This window comes from Mytilus edulis, chromosome 2 (genome assembly GCF_963676685.1).
Source record: "Mytilus edulis chromosome 2, xbMytEdul2.2, whole genome shotgun sequence".
NCBI lineage: Eukaryota > Metazoa > Mollusca > Bivalvia > Mytilida > Mytilidae > Mytilus > Mytilus edulis.
In genome coordinates, this window is record NC_092345.1 from 72008780 (window position 1) to 72027558 (window position 18779).

At 33.6% G+C, this 18779-nt stretch overlaps 1 protein-coding gene across 1 annotated transcript in view; it reads left to right on the plus strand.

Moving 5' to 3' along the window:
* LOC139512852 (uncharacterized) overlaps positions 1 to 18289 on the plus strand; it is a 25574-nt gene extending 7285 nt beyond the window's left edge. The window contains exons 2-4 of the mRNA XM_071300782.1: positions 7600 to 8209; positions 9826 to 10035; positions 16534 to 18289. Coding sequence (XP_071156883.1) covers positions 7615 to 8209; positions 9826 to 10035; positions 16534 to 17948 — 2220 coding nt within the window. The 5' untranslated portion in view covers positions 7600 to 7614 and the 3' untranslated portion in view covers positions 17949 to 18289. The remainder of the gene's footprint in view (positions 1 to 7599; positions 8210 to 9825; positions 10036 to 16533) is intronic.
* The last annotated feature ends 490 nt before the right edge of the window (positions 18290 to 18779 follow it).

The window sequence follows — 18779 nt, forward strand, 5'->3', positions numbered from 1 at the left end:
ACTGACAATGGAAAAGTCATTGTTGTTGATGTCAAAAGTTCAAGCGACCGGGTCAGCTGGGATTAGCGATAAGATGTATGCCCCCCTCCCCCCATTTTCAGAGTGAATATTCGTAGACGACATCAATGACGCTGACACATAACCAACGACGGAATGTAGGATAGCTATGTCTCGCTTTTGTGACAAAAGTCGCATGCTCGACAAAAAAGAGCCTTCAACACAGGGTGAAAATACTGCACCAGTAGGCGGGCTGAAGCTGACTCCTAAGAAAGCAATCATTTAACTTTAAAAAAAGTTGGTGGGGGAAAGAAGTTAAATGATCGTTTCCTGAACCAAAATATGTACTAGTTCATATAAAATGAACATCACAATATACTACGAAACAAATAAATGAACCTAAATTATAATAAAATAGCAGAAGTTCTGGACTTTTGGTCGCGCCCTATAGTAATCACTCTATCAGATCTGTCTGTCTGTCACACTTTCCTACGTCGCACCAAGTGTGCTTTGACTGATTGAAATAAAACGTATAATTAACAATACAATGAAGAATTATCGATTATTTATGTCTGAAAAGTTGGACTTCAGCTGGTGAGGCCCTTCATGACTTAGTCATTTTTCTTGGAGTCAATCACTTTGTCTGCCATTGGGTCCGTTCAATTGTCTGTCCATCATAAAAATATCATACTTAGGTGTGTAATCTGAAACTTGATTAGCTTTATAAGAGCTTGGTATTTTGCGACTTTGTACAGTTGTTCTGAACACATTGCAGGTGTGCATTTCCTCTTTTCATTGCTTTTGGTTTGATTTTGGGGAAAAGGGTATATTAAGGGCATACGACAGTCAGAGATATAACTCTATAGGGTTATTCAAGAAAATAACTTACGTGTGTTATTACAGATACTTTCATGAGTTGTCTACTCTTTATTCCTTAGATTTTCCAAATCTGTAATAACATACGCTTGTTATTTGTAAAATTATTTCATTTATAGTGGGCTCTAGGGAACTCTTGAGACTTTGCGCAGAAACTAAGTGCATAGCCTTGATAACTAATTTTTTAATTAGATTAATACATTTCTGATTGACCATGGTAAATCAATGAGTCGAGGCTATTAAGGGATAAACTTAGCTGTGATAACAAGGCTCAGTTATTAAAGAAATGTAACTTATAAAATAAGACACTTGGGAATTACTGAGAAACTTGCACAGAACCTCATTACATGCTCTGGTTATTATTTCTTACAATAAATCAAACTACATTGTAATTACTAATTAAGCATGATGTATGTCTGAGCAAATGCTTTGAAGTGATAAAGAGAAGCTGTGATAACACCCTTTAGTTATTACAGGCATATTTTCTCTGTAATAACATATAGGTGTACTATGCAAAATTGGCAAACTATGAACTGTAATATCTTTAAATAGTTAAGTATACATATGGAAAAAAGTAATATCAATAGAGCTTTTATACATTTTAACTAAACTAATGATGTATATATATTGTCCCTTTGAAACATGTTACATACATATGTTATCAGAGTTCTTTGATTTTTTAGTCCACAATAACAAATGTATGTTATTTTCCTGTAATAACCCTATAGAGTTATATCCCTGTCTGTATACGATACAGTTTTGATCCCGTATTTAAAGTTTGATAAATTTCCATGTAGGCTATTTTTTGCCTGATTAAATCAAATATGTAATAAAAAATATACCTTCATGTGCTACTTTTTGAGTTAAATGAGGTCAAAATTTTGTATATTTGCTCAGAATTTGGATTTGTTGCCGTATTTTCCCTTTCAAAAGAAAGACATAACTTTTTTGTTTTGAAAGATGAACACAAATTGTTTTTTGTTAAATAATTTGTAATTTCTGTATTTTATAACTATCCTAAAAATGCATGCATTTTTTATTCAGAAATAACTCATATTTATCAATTGATCATAAATTGAGAAAGAAAACGTCATGTTTTGCTGTATATTAATATTGATCAGATTAAAAAAAAAATTGCACTATTTACAGTTTTATAAAATTTGGTCCATTTAATCTCCCTGCAAAATGAAACAAATGTAGTTTTAAAAAATAGGGGTCCATGAAAATAACATTTTACGTTAGCAAGGTCATTACCTCCCCTGTAACTGTACTGTATACCCTTAAAGTTGGTGTTGACTGTTATCAGTATTTTAAATTTGTTGTTAACTGTTTGTACCAAAAAGGAGGTGGGGTTAACATGTTAACAGCTAGACCCCATACTGCCCCCCTCTAATATCTCACAATTTGATTGGCTGATATTGTCCCAATAAATTTCTGTACTATATTTTCATTACATTAAATGGGATTATCTCCCTTATATCATTGACCTAATAAAAAAAACTATATTTATGCCCCACCTATGATAGTAGAGGGGCATTATGTTTACTGGTCTTTTGCGTCCGTTTGTTCGTTCGTCTGTCCTTCCGTCTGTCCCACTTCAGGATAATGTTTTTGGTCAAGGTAGTTTTTGATGAAGTTGAAGTCATATCAACTTGAAACTTATATAATTAGTATACATGTTACCTATGATATGATCTTTCTAATTTTAATGGCAAATTAGAGTTTTTATACCAATATCACGGTCCACTGAACAAAGAAAATGATTGTGCAAGTGGGGCATCCATATTCTATGGACACATTCTTGTTTTGAGTGGCTTCATAGTCCTTTTGTTTGACTTTTAGATTAAATATATTTGAATATACTCATTTGTAATATAACAAAATTAGGATAAATTGGTTACACAGTGTACAATAGACCACTTTCGAGTTCATCCATCACTGGAAAAAACTCCTCAATTATGCACGCCTTTCTGACGTCATTTACCAGATAGAGGGGATTGCTTGTATCCCTGCACTATTAAGGTTCATCAAGCGTCTTAGTGATCGTCATTGTGCAGGATAAACTAGGCAATGTTTGTTTTGTAAGTACATTTGTACTTACTCACGATTCCCTAATGACAGCAGTGCTGATTGTCAATTATGAGAATTTAATTTGCCGAATAATTCCTACAAAATAGCATAATCGTTTTCCAACCACTTGCTCATTTTTGGAACGGAAGTGAGGATGCCCCTCAACACACCAATGATGTTCACTAAAACCCGAGTTTTTGACGGAAATGCATCGAACTTGAAAGTTGTCTATTGTTCTTTAAATACGGAATTGATCGGGTCAATTAAATTCATATTGAGTTTGGCTTTGCCTCAGCGGATTTGAATTTTATTGACCCAATAATTTCTGGTATTTGGACAATTGCACACTGTGGAACTTATAATAAATTTTGTGCATATTTTTGTTTATCTGTACCAGGAATGCTCAACCTACAAATGACCTAGTGGCTGACCCCAAACTAAGTTCACTATTATGGTCTAAGAGAGTTGGAACCTTGGTTTCTTTACAATTTATAAATATATATCTTCAGAGAATTTAAAAAAGATATCTATGTTATGAATCATGTCAGTACCGATATTGAATGTAAATTAAAGTAAGTTGACCTTTAATCTACTACTCTGCTAGTCTAAGAAAAAAAGGATAAATTAAAGTAAGTTGATCTGTATTCTACTACTCTGCTAGTCTAAGAAAAAAAAGATACCAATTTAAAGAAACCTAATGATAGATAGATTCACTTTGGCAAAAACCATTTAAGATATATATCCAGATATATATATATGCTTATATAATCTGTAAGGCCTCAAATGAATTAACCTTACTGAAAATGTTAAAGCTCCAATAGATGATTTGGGAACCCAACGCCCATGCAATAACTTTGTTTATCCCAGCAAACCATTCCATCTTACAAATTACATGTACAAAAAAGGATTTAGAAAACGGCAAAAGGGAAAACAAAGCTCTGAAGCTTTATTTAGTTTGAACATGTTGAATGCAGATCATGGAAGTAGATGTATTGAGTAGTTTCATTGAGCATTTGACAGATCTATCAACATATTGATTTTTGTGAAGAATTTATAATATTAATAGGACCATTTTTAGCTCACCTGACCTGAAAGGTCAAGTGAGCTTTTCTCATCACTTGGCGTCTGTCGTCTGTCGTCTGTCGTCTGTCGTCCATAAACTTTTACAAAAATCTTCTCCTCTGAAACTACTGGGCCAAATTTAACCAAACTTGGCCACAATCATCCTTGGGGTATCTAGTTTAAAAAATGTGTCCGATGACCTGGCCATCAAACCAAGATGGCCGCCATGGCTAAAAATAGAACACAGGGGTTAAATGTATATTTTGGCTTATATCTTTAAAACCAAAGCATTTAGAGCAAATCTGACATGTGGCCCAAGACCACAATTAATGACCCCGCTTTTCGTTGTCCACGAATATAGTTCCTTTTAATTAGAGTGTATTTTTCCTTATTTTTTTTTTCTTTCCCTTCCTCACTCATTTCTTAGATTTTTTTGGGTGGAAATGAAAGAAGAGAGGTGAAATAAATTTTTGGATGTTGTATTTTAACTGATTTTGATTTGGAATGAGTGATTAGGCCAAGTGCAAAAAGGTAATATTTACAGTTTTCGGAACATCTCTTGACTTGTCAATAGGGGTATGGATGTGTATTGGCTAAATTTGTAAAAGTGATTGCTACAATCTTTCTGAATTTTGGATATATATTTGGACTAGGACTGTACATTTCACACACAAAAAATTTGACAAAAGTGCATGGTGTAATTTTTTTAATGATGCAAAAGGTTATAAAGACTGATAGAGGAATTAATTGTGGTCTGTGGCCATGTGGTAAATTTGTTTATCAGGTCAAGATTTATCTGCCCTGAAATTTTCAGATGAATCGGACAACCTGTTGTTGGGTTGCTGCCACTGAATTGGCAATTTTAAGGAAATTTTGCAGTTTTTGGTTATTATCTTGAATACTATTATACATAGAGATAAACTGTAAACAGCAATAATGTTCAGCAAAGTAAGACCTACAAATAAGTCAACATGACCAAAATGGTCAGTTGACCCATTATAAAGGAGTTATTACCCTTTATAGTCAATTTTTAACAACTTTTTCGTCATTTTTTATACGACCACAAAATTTGAAAAAAATTTCGTCGTATATTGCTATCACGTTGGCGTCGTCGTCTGCGTCGTCGTCGTCGTCGTCCGAATACTTTTAGTTTTCGGACTCTAACTTTAGTAAAAGTGAATAGAAATCTATGAAATTTTAACACAAGGTTTATGACCACAAAAGGAAGGTTGGGATTGATTTTGGGAGTTTTAGTCCCAACATTTTAGGAATTAGGGGCCAAAAAGGGCCCAAATAAGCATTTTCTTGGTTTTCGCACTATAACTTTAGTTTAAGTAAATAGAAATCAATGAAATTTTGACATAAGGTTTATGACCACAAAAGAAAGGTTGGGATTGATTTTGGGAGTTTTGGTTCCAACAGTTTAGGAATTAGGGGCCAAAAAAGGGCCCAAATAAGCATTATTCTTGGTTTTCGCACAATAACTTTAGTTTAAGTAAATAGAAATCAATGAAATTTAAACACAATGTTTATGACAACAAAAGGAAGGTTGGTATTGATTTTGGGAGTTTAGGTCCCAACAGTTTAGGAATTAGGGACCAAAAAGGGACCCAAATAAGCATTTTTCTTGGTTTTCGCACCATAACTTTAGTATAAGTAAATAGAAATCTATGAAATTTAAACACAAGGTTTATGACCATAAAAGGAAGGTTGGTATTGATTTTGGGAGTTTTGGTCCCAACCGTTTAGGAATAAAGGGCCCAAAGGGTCCAGATTTAAACTTTGTTTGATTTTATCAAAAATTGAATAATTGGGGTTCTTTGATATGCCGAATCTAACTGTGTATGTAGATTCTTAATTTTTGGTCCCGTTTTCAAATTGGTCTACATTAAGGTCCAAAGGGTCCAAAATTAAACTTAGTTTGATTTTAACAAAAATTGAATCCTTGGGGTTCTTTGATATGCTGAATCTAAAAATGTACTTAGATTTTTTATTATTGGCCCAGTTTTCAAGTTGGTCCAAAATTAAACTTTGTTTGATTTCATCAAAAATTGAATAATTGAGGTTCTTTGATATGCCAAATCTAACTGTGTATGTAGATTCTTAATTTTTGGTCCCGTTTTAAAATTGGTTTACATTAACGTCCAAAGGGTCCAAAATTAAACTAAGTTTGATTTTAACAAAAATTGAATTCTTGGGCCTCTTTGATATGCTGAATCTAAACATGTACTTAGATTTTTGATTATGGGCCCAGTTTTGAAGTTGGTCCAAATCAGGATCCAAAATTATTATATTAAGTATTGTGCAATAGCAAGAAATTTTTCAATTGCACAGTATTCAGCAATAGCAAGAAATCTACAATTGCACAGTATTGTGCAATAGCAAGAAATCTTCAATTGCACAGTATTGTGCAATAGCAAATATTTTCAATCGCACAGTATTGCACAATAGCAAGAAATATCTAATTGCACAATATTGTGCAATAGCAAGAAATATCTAATTGCACAATATTGTGCAATAGCAAGAAATTCCAATTGGATTTCAATTGGAGTTATCTTTCTTTGTCCAGAATAGTAGTTGAATCAACTTAAATCATTGTTTTATACAATATACAATGTACATGTATATTCACTTTTACTACCAACTGATAGATTAAAACAATCTTTACCATTCAGTGATAACAAGCACTTTTTTTACATTTTAATATTTTATGATGTATTTAAATGAGTAGTTATTGTTGCAAACTTCATTAAAATTTGAATTGAGATCAGTTTTGAAATAAGGGAAAGGGGGATGTGAAAAAAAAATTGGAGGGTCAATTTTTTTCATTTCAGATTTCATAAGTAAAAAGAAAATTTCTTCAAACATTTTTTTGAGAGGATTAATATTCAACAGCATAGTGAATTGCTCAAAGGCAAACATTTTTTTTTAAGTTCATTAGACCACATTCATTCTGTGTCAGAAACCTATGCTGTGTCAACTATTTAATCACAATCCAAATTTAGAGCTGAATCCAGCTTGAATGTTGTGTCCATACTTGCCCCAACCGTTCAGGGTTCAACCTCTGCGGTCGTATAAAGCTGCGCCCTGCGGAGCATCTGGTTGTAACTTGTACAAAAATCTTCCTCTCTGAAACTACTGGGCCAAATTTGAACTTACTTGGCCACAACCATTATTGTGGTATATAGTTTAAAAAATGTGTCCGATGACCCCACCTACCAAACAAAATGGCCGACATGGCTAAAATTAGAACATAGTGGTAAAATGCAGTTTTGGCTTTATATCTTTGAAACTAAGACATTTAGGGCAAATCTTTTAAGATGTAAATGTCCATCAGAATAAGATCTATCCCCTCACAAATTTTCAGATGAATCCTACAACCCGTTGTTGGGTTGCTGCCCTAAAATTGGTAATTTTAAGGAAATTTTGCAGTTTTTGGTTATTATCTTGAATACTATAACTTATATATAACTTGTACAAAAATCTTCTTTTCTAAAACTATGGGCATAACAGGTGAGCGACACAGGCTCTTGAGAGCCTCTAGTTATGTTATTTGCTCTGTTTTTAAACATATTTATAACTTTTTACTTTCAGATAGTTTTAAGAAGAATGGCTAAAAGGGAACAAAGCAAATTAGAAATACAGTTCTCTGATATATCTCACAAAATACTATTTTATATATTCCGTAGGTATTGGAAGTTAAAAACTCAATTTGAGTTGATTCAGTTAGCATTGTATCAATTTAAATACAGTAGCGAAAAATTGTTTAACTCTTTTGACTCTGGTCTCTGTGAATGTCGCTTTAGGATTCTTGGAGTAAATGTAGGTGTTGGTTCTGGTCAAGATAAAAAAGAAGCTCAAAATTCAGCTGTTGGTGATGCATATCTAAAACTAGTGAAACCCTACTGCAGAGTTGTACAGACAGAAGTGAATGAACTTAACTTGGAAACCTCCAATACACCATTTCTTGAAATTTTGAATCCTGTTAATGCTATGGAAGAGTTTTTAAGTGGGGAAGATTTTCATGAAGACAACCTTAAAGGTTTAGGTGACAAGCGAAGAACAGAAAGGGATTTGTCAAAGTTTATCATTGTTAGGACTATGGGTGCTAGTCACTCAGAAGCAGCACCTATGGCAGTACTTCAGTCTAGTTCATTGTACAGTGGTATGATGTATCAAATGGACTTTGGTTTTGAAAATGGTGGTAAGTAAATACTTTTTATGTAGAATGATTGAAATAATAATAAAACCAAAGTCACACAGAATTCCATATGAATTAACAAAATGTAAATCATATCATGATCATGCATATGTTAGCGACTATAGTTCACCATAAAGCCTTCTACAATGAGCAAATCCCTTACCACATAGCTAGTAATAAAGGCCCAGATATAATGAAATGTAAAACAATTTGATTAGGAAAAGGACAGTCTGATTTATGTACAAGACAAAAATAAATATGATATACATTGTACAAACAACAACCACTGAATTAGTACAGACTACTGAAAAGTGAGATGAGACAGACACATGTGTAACAGAGTCTTCTAGGGTTAAAAAACCTTGTGTGTGCATAACCTGGGACTAGTATAACAGCACAATAAAATTGAACAAATTCTAAAAATCAATAGCAAAATAAACAACCAGTATAAACACTAGAGACACGAAGTACCAATTTTGGAGTACCTGCAATTACCAAGACAAAAACAACTATAAAAAAACATGTATACAAGGAAAAAATGTCAATCAGTTCACATCCAATTGATTTAGTGTAAATACAAAATGTACATCCTTAACAGTCTTGGAAAACATGACCTTGTATAATGCCAAAATGGAAGTACTGAGTCTGACAGGATGTTTAACTGTTAGAATTAATAACTAGAGCCATACATTTTTAGGTAAATGCAGGTATTAATTCATTATTAAGGACCTCAATGTTAGTAAATGTGCCAACATTAAAATATTCTTAGGACGAAAGGCTTACATGTATTGTATCATGTACTTTTGCTGAGGAATGTGTATTGTTGTATACTACAAGTACACACCCGTGATATTGCGGGTCCGTGACTGAATTAAAGTATATAACTATGCCTAAGCCTTATTTTAGTAATTGGTATTGTCATCTGATAAAGATACACAGTTTTCTCTGCTTTCAAATCTTTCTGTTTGAACCCGTTGACCTGGAACTTATCAATTATTGGACTTGAAATATTAATTATTTGGAAAACAAAAGGTCCAGACTATCCAGGAATGGGATATTTTTTAATCAACAGCATTGTCTAAAGTCTTGCTGATTGCTGAATAAAGCTACAATAGGGAACAATTAGACAATGATTGAATTTAGAAGTGTCAGCCCTTTGATTATGACCCGTGTATATAGCAAAATCTTTAATACATCGTTTGGTGGTGCGCCTGTCAAATGCGGAACGTACCTGTAGATAAGGTAATAGCTAACAGGTGAATATACTATTGGTATCGGTATCGGATTAGACCTGGAACTTGTTAATTATTGGCAATATTAATTATGTGGAAAACAAAAGGGTCTGGAGTGGTGTAATTTTTAATCTACACCATTGTCCTATATTAGTTATATATAGAGTTGAATTCTTTGATTTGTCGTTTTTACCCGATGACGGCTGACAAATTGGACCTCATTATTTTAGTATTATAGATACAATGTATAATCCTTTTTTTTTCATTTTCATTGATGGTCCAGATTCATTCAGGATAAATTTCACCCTTTGCATTTTATGTATAAACATTTCCACTCTCAAATTTATATACAAAAACACTAATATCATGCATCTTCTTTGATGATAGAGTTCACATGTACTGTAGCCATTGAAGGACACAAAACAGCAACAGCATCATCTGACCAGAAACAAAAAGTAAGGACATTGGCTGCAGAGAAATCTCTGGAATACCTTTCACAGACATGTTGGACTTTATTGATAAAAAGACAAAGAAAAAAATCAGAAAATATGACTAGAGAAATAGTGGAATTAGAAATAGAAAAACATGAAAAGCTAAGTAAGTCTGAGAATAAAAAACTATATTGAATGTGAATATTAACAGGAAACTTCTTGTAGAATAACTGAATCAATCCTACCATTTAAAACAAATAGAAGAGAATGTGACACATACATGTAGGGACTACAATCCTACGGCTATGGTGAACTGTTTGTATAAAGCTTCAAAAGGTGGAACACCTGAATGCTTCATACATGTACCTATACAGCTAGTATGGTATTCAGATGCCTTTTGATATAAAGTTTCTGTCTGTCATATAACCATTGTTCTTGACCACCTTTTGTGTTCAGAATCTTCAAGTTTTTGTCATTTAAAATACTCACTTATTATCATGATTATGAGTTATAGAATAACTTTATATTTGGTATATGGACCATAATTTGCTATTGGGCTCGTTTCCTATAACGATAGAAAAGTGATAAAAATGTGTATTTCTGTAAGAAAAGTTGTAACTACATCTAAAGATGCCTTTATTTTTATCAACATACAAGTGTATGCTACTCTTCCCTAGAAAAAAAATTGAAATTAACAAATTTCAAAGATTATACGACCGTATTTTTGTGTCGTTTCTCGCGTTACTTTTTGCTTCCGAAGTGCAAAATGCTGACTGATTTATAGATAATCGTCACTGGCAAATTCGTAACTTTTGCTTTCAAATAATAAAGAACATCGACCAATAAGAATAGTCGGAAGAAAATGCAGAGAACTATAAGTATTTCTGTAGCAGGTGTAAGAACACTGGCGTTACTTTCGTTTCCGATTTCGTAACGCAAATTTTAGATGATGTAATCTGCTTTGTTGTAACAGAATTCTTTATATCAATATGCAAATATGAACAGGTAAATCAGAGATGATTGACATTCTAGTTTTGTTCTTCGTAATTATTAAGTTAGAAAATGACGTTATCGTTATCATGGTTATGCGTTACATTTCACACGAAACAGAAGTCCAGTTATTTCCTTTTTTTTATTAAAATTGTTTTTGTCGTTAAGTTCTAATCATTTCCGGTCATACGTGAAACATACGAAATACTAGGTCTAAACATTGTTTTTGTTTCCAACGGGATGTTAGCAAACATAATTTGTAGACTTGTTTCGTCTTGTTACAAAAAGGAAAATACAATTTTCAAAGAGATTGCGCCGGGGGTCTATTATTTTTCCTATGTGCATAATGTTACATACAATCTTGTGTGAAAATAAATGCCCAATGACTTGACAAAATCAATTTCAGATTTGACGATGTTATAACACACTTCGTTTCCGGATAATGATGTAAAGGGTCCTTGGAAAATTCAATCGAAATTACGTCTCTTATCATTGTGCTGTTGCTCGTTGGATTGATTTTGCTTCAGCAGTAAATATTACTGGATATTTTAGGTGAATTAAGATAATTTAATAAAAAATACATGTTAATATACCGTTACACTTGGAATGTACAAATTTGGTATTCTTGTCACAATTTTTTAATTATTTTTTTTTATTCATGTTCTGCAAACACTTTTTATACGACCGCAAAAATTTAAATTTTTTGGTCGTATATTGCTATCACGTTGTCGTCGTCGTCGTCATCGTCCGAATACTTTTAGTTTTCGCACTCTAACTTTAGTAAAAGTGAATAGAAATCAATGAAATTTTAACACAAGGTTTATGACCACAAAAGGAAGGTTGGGATTGATTTTGGGAGTTTTGGTCCCAACATTTTAGGAATAAGGGGCCAAAAAGGGCCCAAATAAGCATTTTTCTTGGTTTTCGCACTATAACTTTAGTTTAAGTGAATAGAAATCTATGAAATTTTGACACAAGGTTTATGACCACAAAAGGAAGGCTGGGATTGATTTTGGGAGTTTTGGTTCCAACAGTTTAGGAAATAAGGGCCAAAAAAGGGCCTAAATAAGCATTACTCTTGGTTTTCGCACAATAACTTTAGTATAAGTAAATAGAAATCAATGAAATTTTAACACAAGGTTTATGACCACAAAAGGAAGGTTGGGATTGATTTTTGGAGTTGAGGTCACAACAGTTTATGAACTAGGGGCCAAAAAGGGGCCCAAATAAGCATTATTTTTGGTTTTTGCACCATAACTTTAGTATAAGTAAATAGAAATCTATGAAATTAAACACAAGGTTTATGACCATAAAAGGAAGGTTGGGTTTGATTTTGGGAGTTTTGGTCCTAACAGTTTAGGAATAAGGGGCCCAAAGGGTCCAAAATTGAACTTTGTTTGATTTCTTGGCCTAGTTTTCAAGTTGGTCCAAATGGGGGTCCAAAATTAAACTTTGTTTGATTTCATCAAAAATTGAATAAATGGGTTCTTTGATATGCCAAATCTAACTGTATATGTAGATTCTTAATTTTTGGTCCAGTTTTCAAATTGGTCTACATTAAGGTCCAAAGGGTTCAAAATTAAACTAAGTTTGATTTTAACAAAAATAAAATTCTTGGGCTTATTTGATATGCTTTATCTAAATATGTACTTTGATTTTTGATTATGGGTCCAGTTTTCAAGTTGGTCCAAATCAGGATTCCATATCAAGTATTGTGCAATAGCAAGAAATTTTCAATTGCACAGTATTGCACAATAGCAAGAAATATCTAATTGCACAATATTGTGCAATAGCAATTGATTTTCAATTGGAGTTATCTTTCTTTTTATAGAATAGCAGTTGATAATATATGTTTGAAATTTGCCAGACATGACTATGATGTCATTTTCTATTTTTATTTGCCAATAACTTTATGTAAATAACTTCATTGGAAATTTGCCAATATAAAATGTTGCTGATGAAGCTTTTTTTCCTTATCTTATCTAAAATGTTTTTAGATAATTTATGTTGGACATTTGCCAGACATGACTATGATGTCATTTTCTATTTTTATTTGCCAATAACTTTATGTAAATAACTTCATTGGAAATTTGCCAATATCAAATGTTGCTGATGAAATTTTTTTTATTGTTTTATACAATGAACAATGTATATTCACTTTTACTACCAACCAATCTTTACCATTCAGTGATAACGAGCACTTTATTTTACATTTTAATATTTTATGATGTATTTAAAAGAGTAGTTATTGTTGCAAACTCCATTAGAAATCTGAATTGATATCAGTTTTGGAAAAAGGGAAACGGGGATGTGAAAAAAATGGGGGGGGGGGGGGGGGTAAATTTTTCTCATTTCAGATTTCATAAATAAAAAGAAAATTTCTTAAAACATTTTTTTGAGAGGATTAATATTCAACAGCATAGTGAATTGCTCAAAGGCAAAAAAAAGTTCATTAGACCACATTCATTCTGTGTCAGAAACCTATGCTGTGTCAACTATTTAATTTTAGATTTAAATAAGTTTGAAGAAGAAATCTTTAATTGATTTGTAAAATCTTGACATTTGTTTTGTGTATAAAACCCATGTAATGTCAAAAATTTGATCACAATCCAAATTCAGAGCTGTATCACGCTTGAATGTTTTGTCCATACTTGGCCCAACTGTTCAGGGTTCGACCTCTGCGGTCATATAAAGCTGCGCCCTGCGGAGCACCTGGTTGCACTACAACTTTAGTTTAAGTAAATAGAAATCTATGAAATTTAAACACAAGGTTTATGACCACAAAAGGCAGGTTGGGATTGATTTTGGGAGTTTTGGTCCCAACAGTTTAGGATAAGGGGCCAAAAAAGGGCCCAAATAAGCATTTTTCTTGGTTTTCGCACAATAACTTAAGTATAAGTTAATAGAAATTTATGAAATTTAAACACAAGGTTTATGAACACAAAAGGAAGGTTGGGATTGATTTTGGGAGTTTTGGTCCCAACAGTTTAGGATAAGGGGCCAAAAAAGGGCCCAAATAAGCATTTTTCTTGGTTTTCGCACAATAACTTAAATATAAGTTAATAGAAATTTATGAAATTTAAACACAAGGTTTATGACCATTAAAGGAAGGTTGGGACTGGTTTTGGGAGTTTTGGTCCAAACAGTTTAGGAATTAGGGGCCCAAAGAGTCCAAAATAAAACTTTGTTTTATTTCATAAAAAATTGAATAATTGGGGTTCTTTGATATGCCAAATCTATCTGTGTATGCAGATTCTTAATTTTTGGTCCCGTTTTCAAATTGGTCTACATTAAGGTCCAAAGGGTCCAAAATTAAACTTAGTTTGATTTCAACAAAAATTGAATTCTTGGGGTTCTTTGATATGCTGAATCTAAACATGTATTTAGATTTTTGATTATAGGCCCCAAATCGGGGTCCAACTATATAATCACAATCCGAATTCAGAGCTGTATCAAGCTTGAATGTTGTGTCCATACTTGCCCCAACTGTTCAGGGTTCAAACTTTGCGATTGTATAAAGCTGTGCCCTGCGGAGCATCTGGTTGTGTTTTGGTCTGTTTTTCTTAAACTATGAGCAATAGGTCAACTATGTTTGTTGTATGTAAGAACTCATTTACTGTAAGCTGTACAGATCTGCCTGGCATAGTTCATCTGACCTTGACCTTATCTTCATGGTTCATTGGTCAATGTTTAGGTTTCTTGGTTAAGTCTGTTTCTTAGAATCTATTAGCAATCAATCAACTATATTTAGTGTATTGAATGTCAGATTTTAAGGTGTACATGTATTTCTTGTTTGGTTTATATGACATTGACCTTATTTTTTTGGATCATTTTAAGTTTATGTGATAGTTGTAGTAAAGCTTTATATTAAGGACTATCAACAATAATATCAATGATTAGTAAAGAAGGCGAGACATTTCAGCATGTGCACTCTTGTTTAAAAGATTTGTTAAAGACGTTGTATTAGATAAATGATATTTTGGATTTTTTTCCTTTTCTTTAAGCCCCAGTCCCACTAGACCACTATCACACCACGCTCACTGTGATCTAAATTAAATTCAGATCGTGGTGAGGTCGCGGTATGAGCGGCAAGAAAATGTAAATTTTCGTTGCTTTTACGATGCTACTACGTCCTCATTACGCTTCTACAACGATCCCGCTATGATTATAACACGTTCTCACCGCGCTTATTCTGCGACCTTATTACGCTTATCAAGATCTTTCTACGCTCATCCCGTTCTCACTACGACCATACCACGAATTATCCGATTGCAACACGATCTTACCAAGCTTCTACTGCGATTATAGCACGTTCTTCCCACGATTACACTACATTCAAACCGCGATCTTACTACGCTCTCAGCAATAACGTCAACATTGTGTTCCATATCAATACAGTATCATTCCTTCAGTTCTATTTCTGATTGATACGTAGATTTCTCCAAAAAAATACAGTCATGTCACCAAAATCTACTAGAACACATGGGCGTGGTGTTAGGGTTGATGTAGTGGCAAATGGAGCTCTGATAGTAACGAATCTTGATCAAGTAGAGATGTCGGACCGACCAATCCGACCTCCTAAATTACACACTATTGCTGGTCCATAAAGCTGAAATGAGGATATTTTAGTGAACGATAGCAGATATGAAACAGATGTGTCAATAGATATAGGAAGATGTGGTATGAGTGCCAATGAGACAACTCTCAATCCAAGTAACAATTTTTAAAAGTAACAATTATAGGCCAAGATATGGCCTTCAACACGGAGCTTTGGCTTACACCAAACAGCAAGATATAAAAGGCCCCCAAAATTACTAGTGTTAAAAAGTAAAATCACAAAAATACTGAACTTAGAGGAAGATCAATTAAACCATTCAAATGGGAAAACCAACGGTCTAATCTATATGAAAACAAGAGGCATGGTTGAGCCATTAGAGAAAATGGACAAGAAGGTCCCAGTTACATACAGACAAACAAAACCTGGAGAGAATTAATATATTTTATGGGAAAATGAAAATGAGAATAATGGTTGTAGTATGAACGTACTCAGGTCGTAAGAAGAGCGTGATAGAATCGTACTATGGTCGTGAACAGCGTGGTATAGTCGTAGTGGAAGCGTAGTTTGGTCGCGGTGAAAACGTGATGGTCGTAGTGAGGTCGTAATAACGTCGCAATGACACAATGAATGAGATCATATTAGATTAGAATCATGCTTTTACTACGCTCTCACTACGATGGTACAGCGACCTTTGCGATCTTACTACGATCTTAGTGCGCTCTTACTACACTTCTACTACGACCTGATTTCGCCACGACTGCACCCTGATTGTTTTGAACATGTTCAAAGTTTGCCACGCTCATCACGATCTTGAAGACCTCACCACGACCATGATATAACCTTACTGCGATCTACACGATTGTACTACGATCATTAAAATTTGCATTTTTTTCACAGATCGTAGTGCAATCGAGGCCTAGTGGGACTGGGGTATTAGTAATTTGTTTGATGAATTTAGTGGTCGGTTTGATTATTATTTTATGAAGTTTACAAATTACACCATGACAAGTTATTGATCAAGTTAGAATTTCATTCTATTATATACACTTTATTTTTAACTGGTAGGGGACTATGTATTGCCATGCAATGCTCACAGAATTCTTGTTTAATTTTCAGGAAGAGAAAGTTTTGATCAGTCAGGGCAAATACAAGAGAAGGAAATGACCTTTATGAACAGAAAGAATTTACCCATTCGACCTCCAGGATTCAAAATACATTTTGAGGAGGCTGTTCAAAAGACTTTGAATGAACATATGATCAGCAAAAGGGATATAGCATTCTATGATTTTGAGCGTCATGAGATGAAGAAGATAAGAAAGATTACAAAAGTGTATGATAATGTTTTAGTTAAAGAGATGATAGCAGACAACAAGAATTGTCTCGTCGTAAGTCAAGTTGTCCTTGGAGAGGACAGCAACATGAAAGGTATTGGAGTTTCTGGAGATTATTTTCTAGAATATCCAAAAATAGCTCCTGTACACCAATTTCAAGGAAATTGTAGGCCAAATAATGCCCAAGAAGGTTTGAAGACAGCGTCTATTCAAAATAAAAAGGAAGATACAAGAGATGAATCAGAATGTACTTTGTATAGTGTGAAGCAGGAAATAGGGACTAGTGCTTGTTCTGTTAACCATTGTACAATTAAACAGGAGAATTCAGTGAGGGATAAATTTGCTTGTCCGCATACAATGAGTGTTGGACAGGTTAGTCAGGCTACTGTCAAAGAAGAGCAAACCATGAAGAAGGAGCAGCCATCTCAATATCATGTGGATGAAGATTATAATCATTTTTCTACTCAAGAAAATATTGGATTGAAAAGACCATCAACGACTAATTATCAGGACAATTATGATACACCTCATTCAAAAATCTTACGAATTTCAGACATTGAATCTGTTAAAGCTATGACTCAAAATAATATGTATTCTGACTCAAACTACAACACCAGCCCTAATTACATACAAAATTTACAAGGTGAAGGTCACTATGATTCGACAGGTTACAGGCAGACACCTTATCACAACTCTCAACCCCCACCTCCAACACACATCAATAGACCACCATTACAAGGTCACCATGCACCACAGGGTCATAATAGACCACAATTACAAGGTCATCATGCACCACAGGGTCATAATAGACCACAATTACAAGGTCACCATGCACCACAGGGTCATAATAGACCACAATTACAAGGTCACCATGCACCACAGGGTCATAATAGACCACAATTACAAGGTCACCATGCACCACAGGGTCATAATAGACCACAATTACAAGGTCACCATGCACCACAGGGTCATAATAGACCACCATTACAAGGTCACCATGCACCACAGGGTCATAATAGACCACCATTACAAGGTCACCATGCACCACAGGGTCATAATAGACCACAATTACAAGGTCACCATGCACCACAGGGTCATAATAGACCACAGGGTTTTTATAGACCATACCCACCACACCAGATAAGACCTCCATTTAAAGATTATTCTGTGGATAATTTTGATCAAGGAAACTGGTTCTGATGTTGTTCTTTCCTTTATTGTCAGTTAAAAGAAGAGAGTTGATGTGTTGTATATATTAATATTTACCATGGAAGCAGTGCAATAAAGGATAGCTATGACAATTATCACAAAGTGACATAATTATGCCATGATGGGCCATTACTATAAGCTGTTTATACTTAGACCATCTACATGTATGCATTTCTGCTCATCACTGGCAGTGTTGTGACAGTGTATATGGACCTAATTGCTTCTATTTTGTAGGACATAGAAAAAAGCAATGACTTTTTCATTTTAATAAACAGGTTGTATACAATATTAGTTGCATTTGCAGAAGACGGCATAAAAGTTCAAAATACAAACCATTTCTAATTTCTTTTAGATCACAAATCTTTGAATTACTACAAATTGCATAAAAAAAATATATGAAAAAATGCAAACCGTTCTAAGTGTTATGATTAGTATATATTTTTTAGAATATATCACATTTAACATTTAAATCATTTATCAACAAAAATTTTGTCAACATTAATAGCAAGTATTTTTTTAGTTCTTGGAACAAAAGCAAATTACTGTTTTAAGAAGAATCATATTTACAGCATGTTATGTATGTAAACCAGTCAACATTTATTTCTTCTTTAATGTATGTAATACCCCTCTCTAGGAGTGAACATTTATTGTATTCACCTTGTCTTTCAATCCTATTAGTTTAACAACTTTTTTTGTCTCACCTTTCTGAGGTTCAACTGAACAGAATGGCTTTATATTGGGTCAGCAGCTTGACATTGATAAGTTATAATGTTTGAGCACTTTTAAACACAACAGGCTTAAAGACCATGTGAGCTTTTTTCT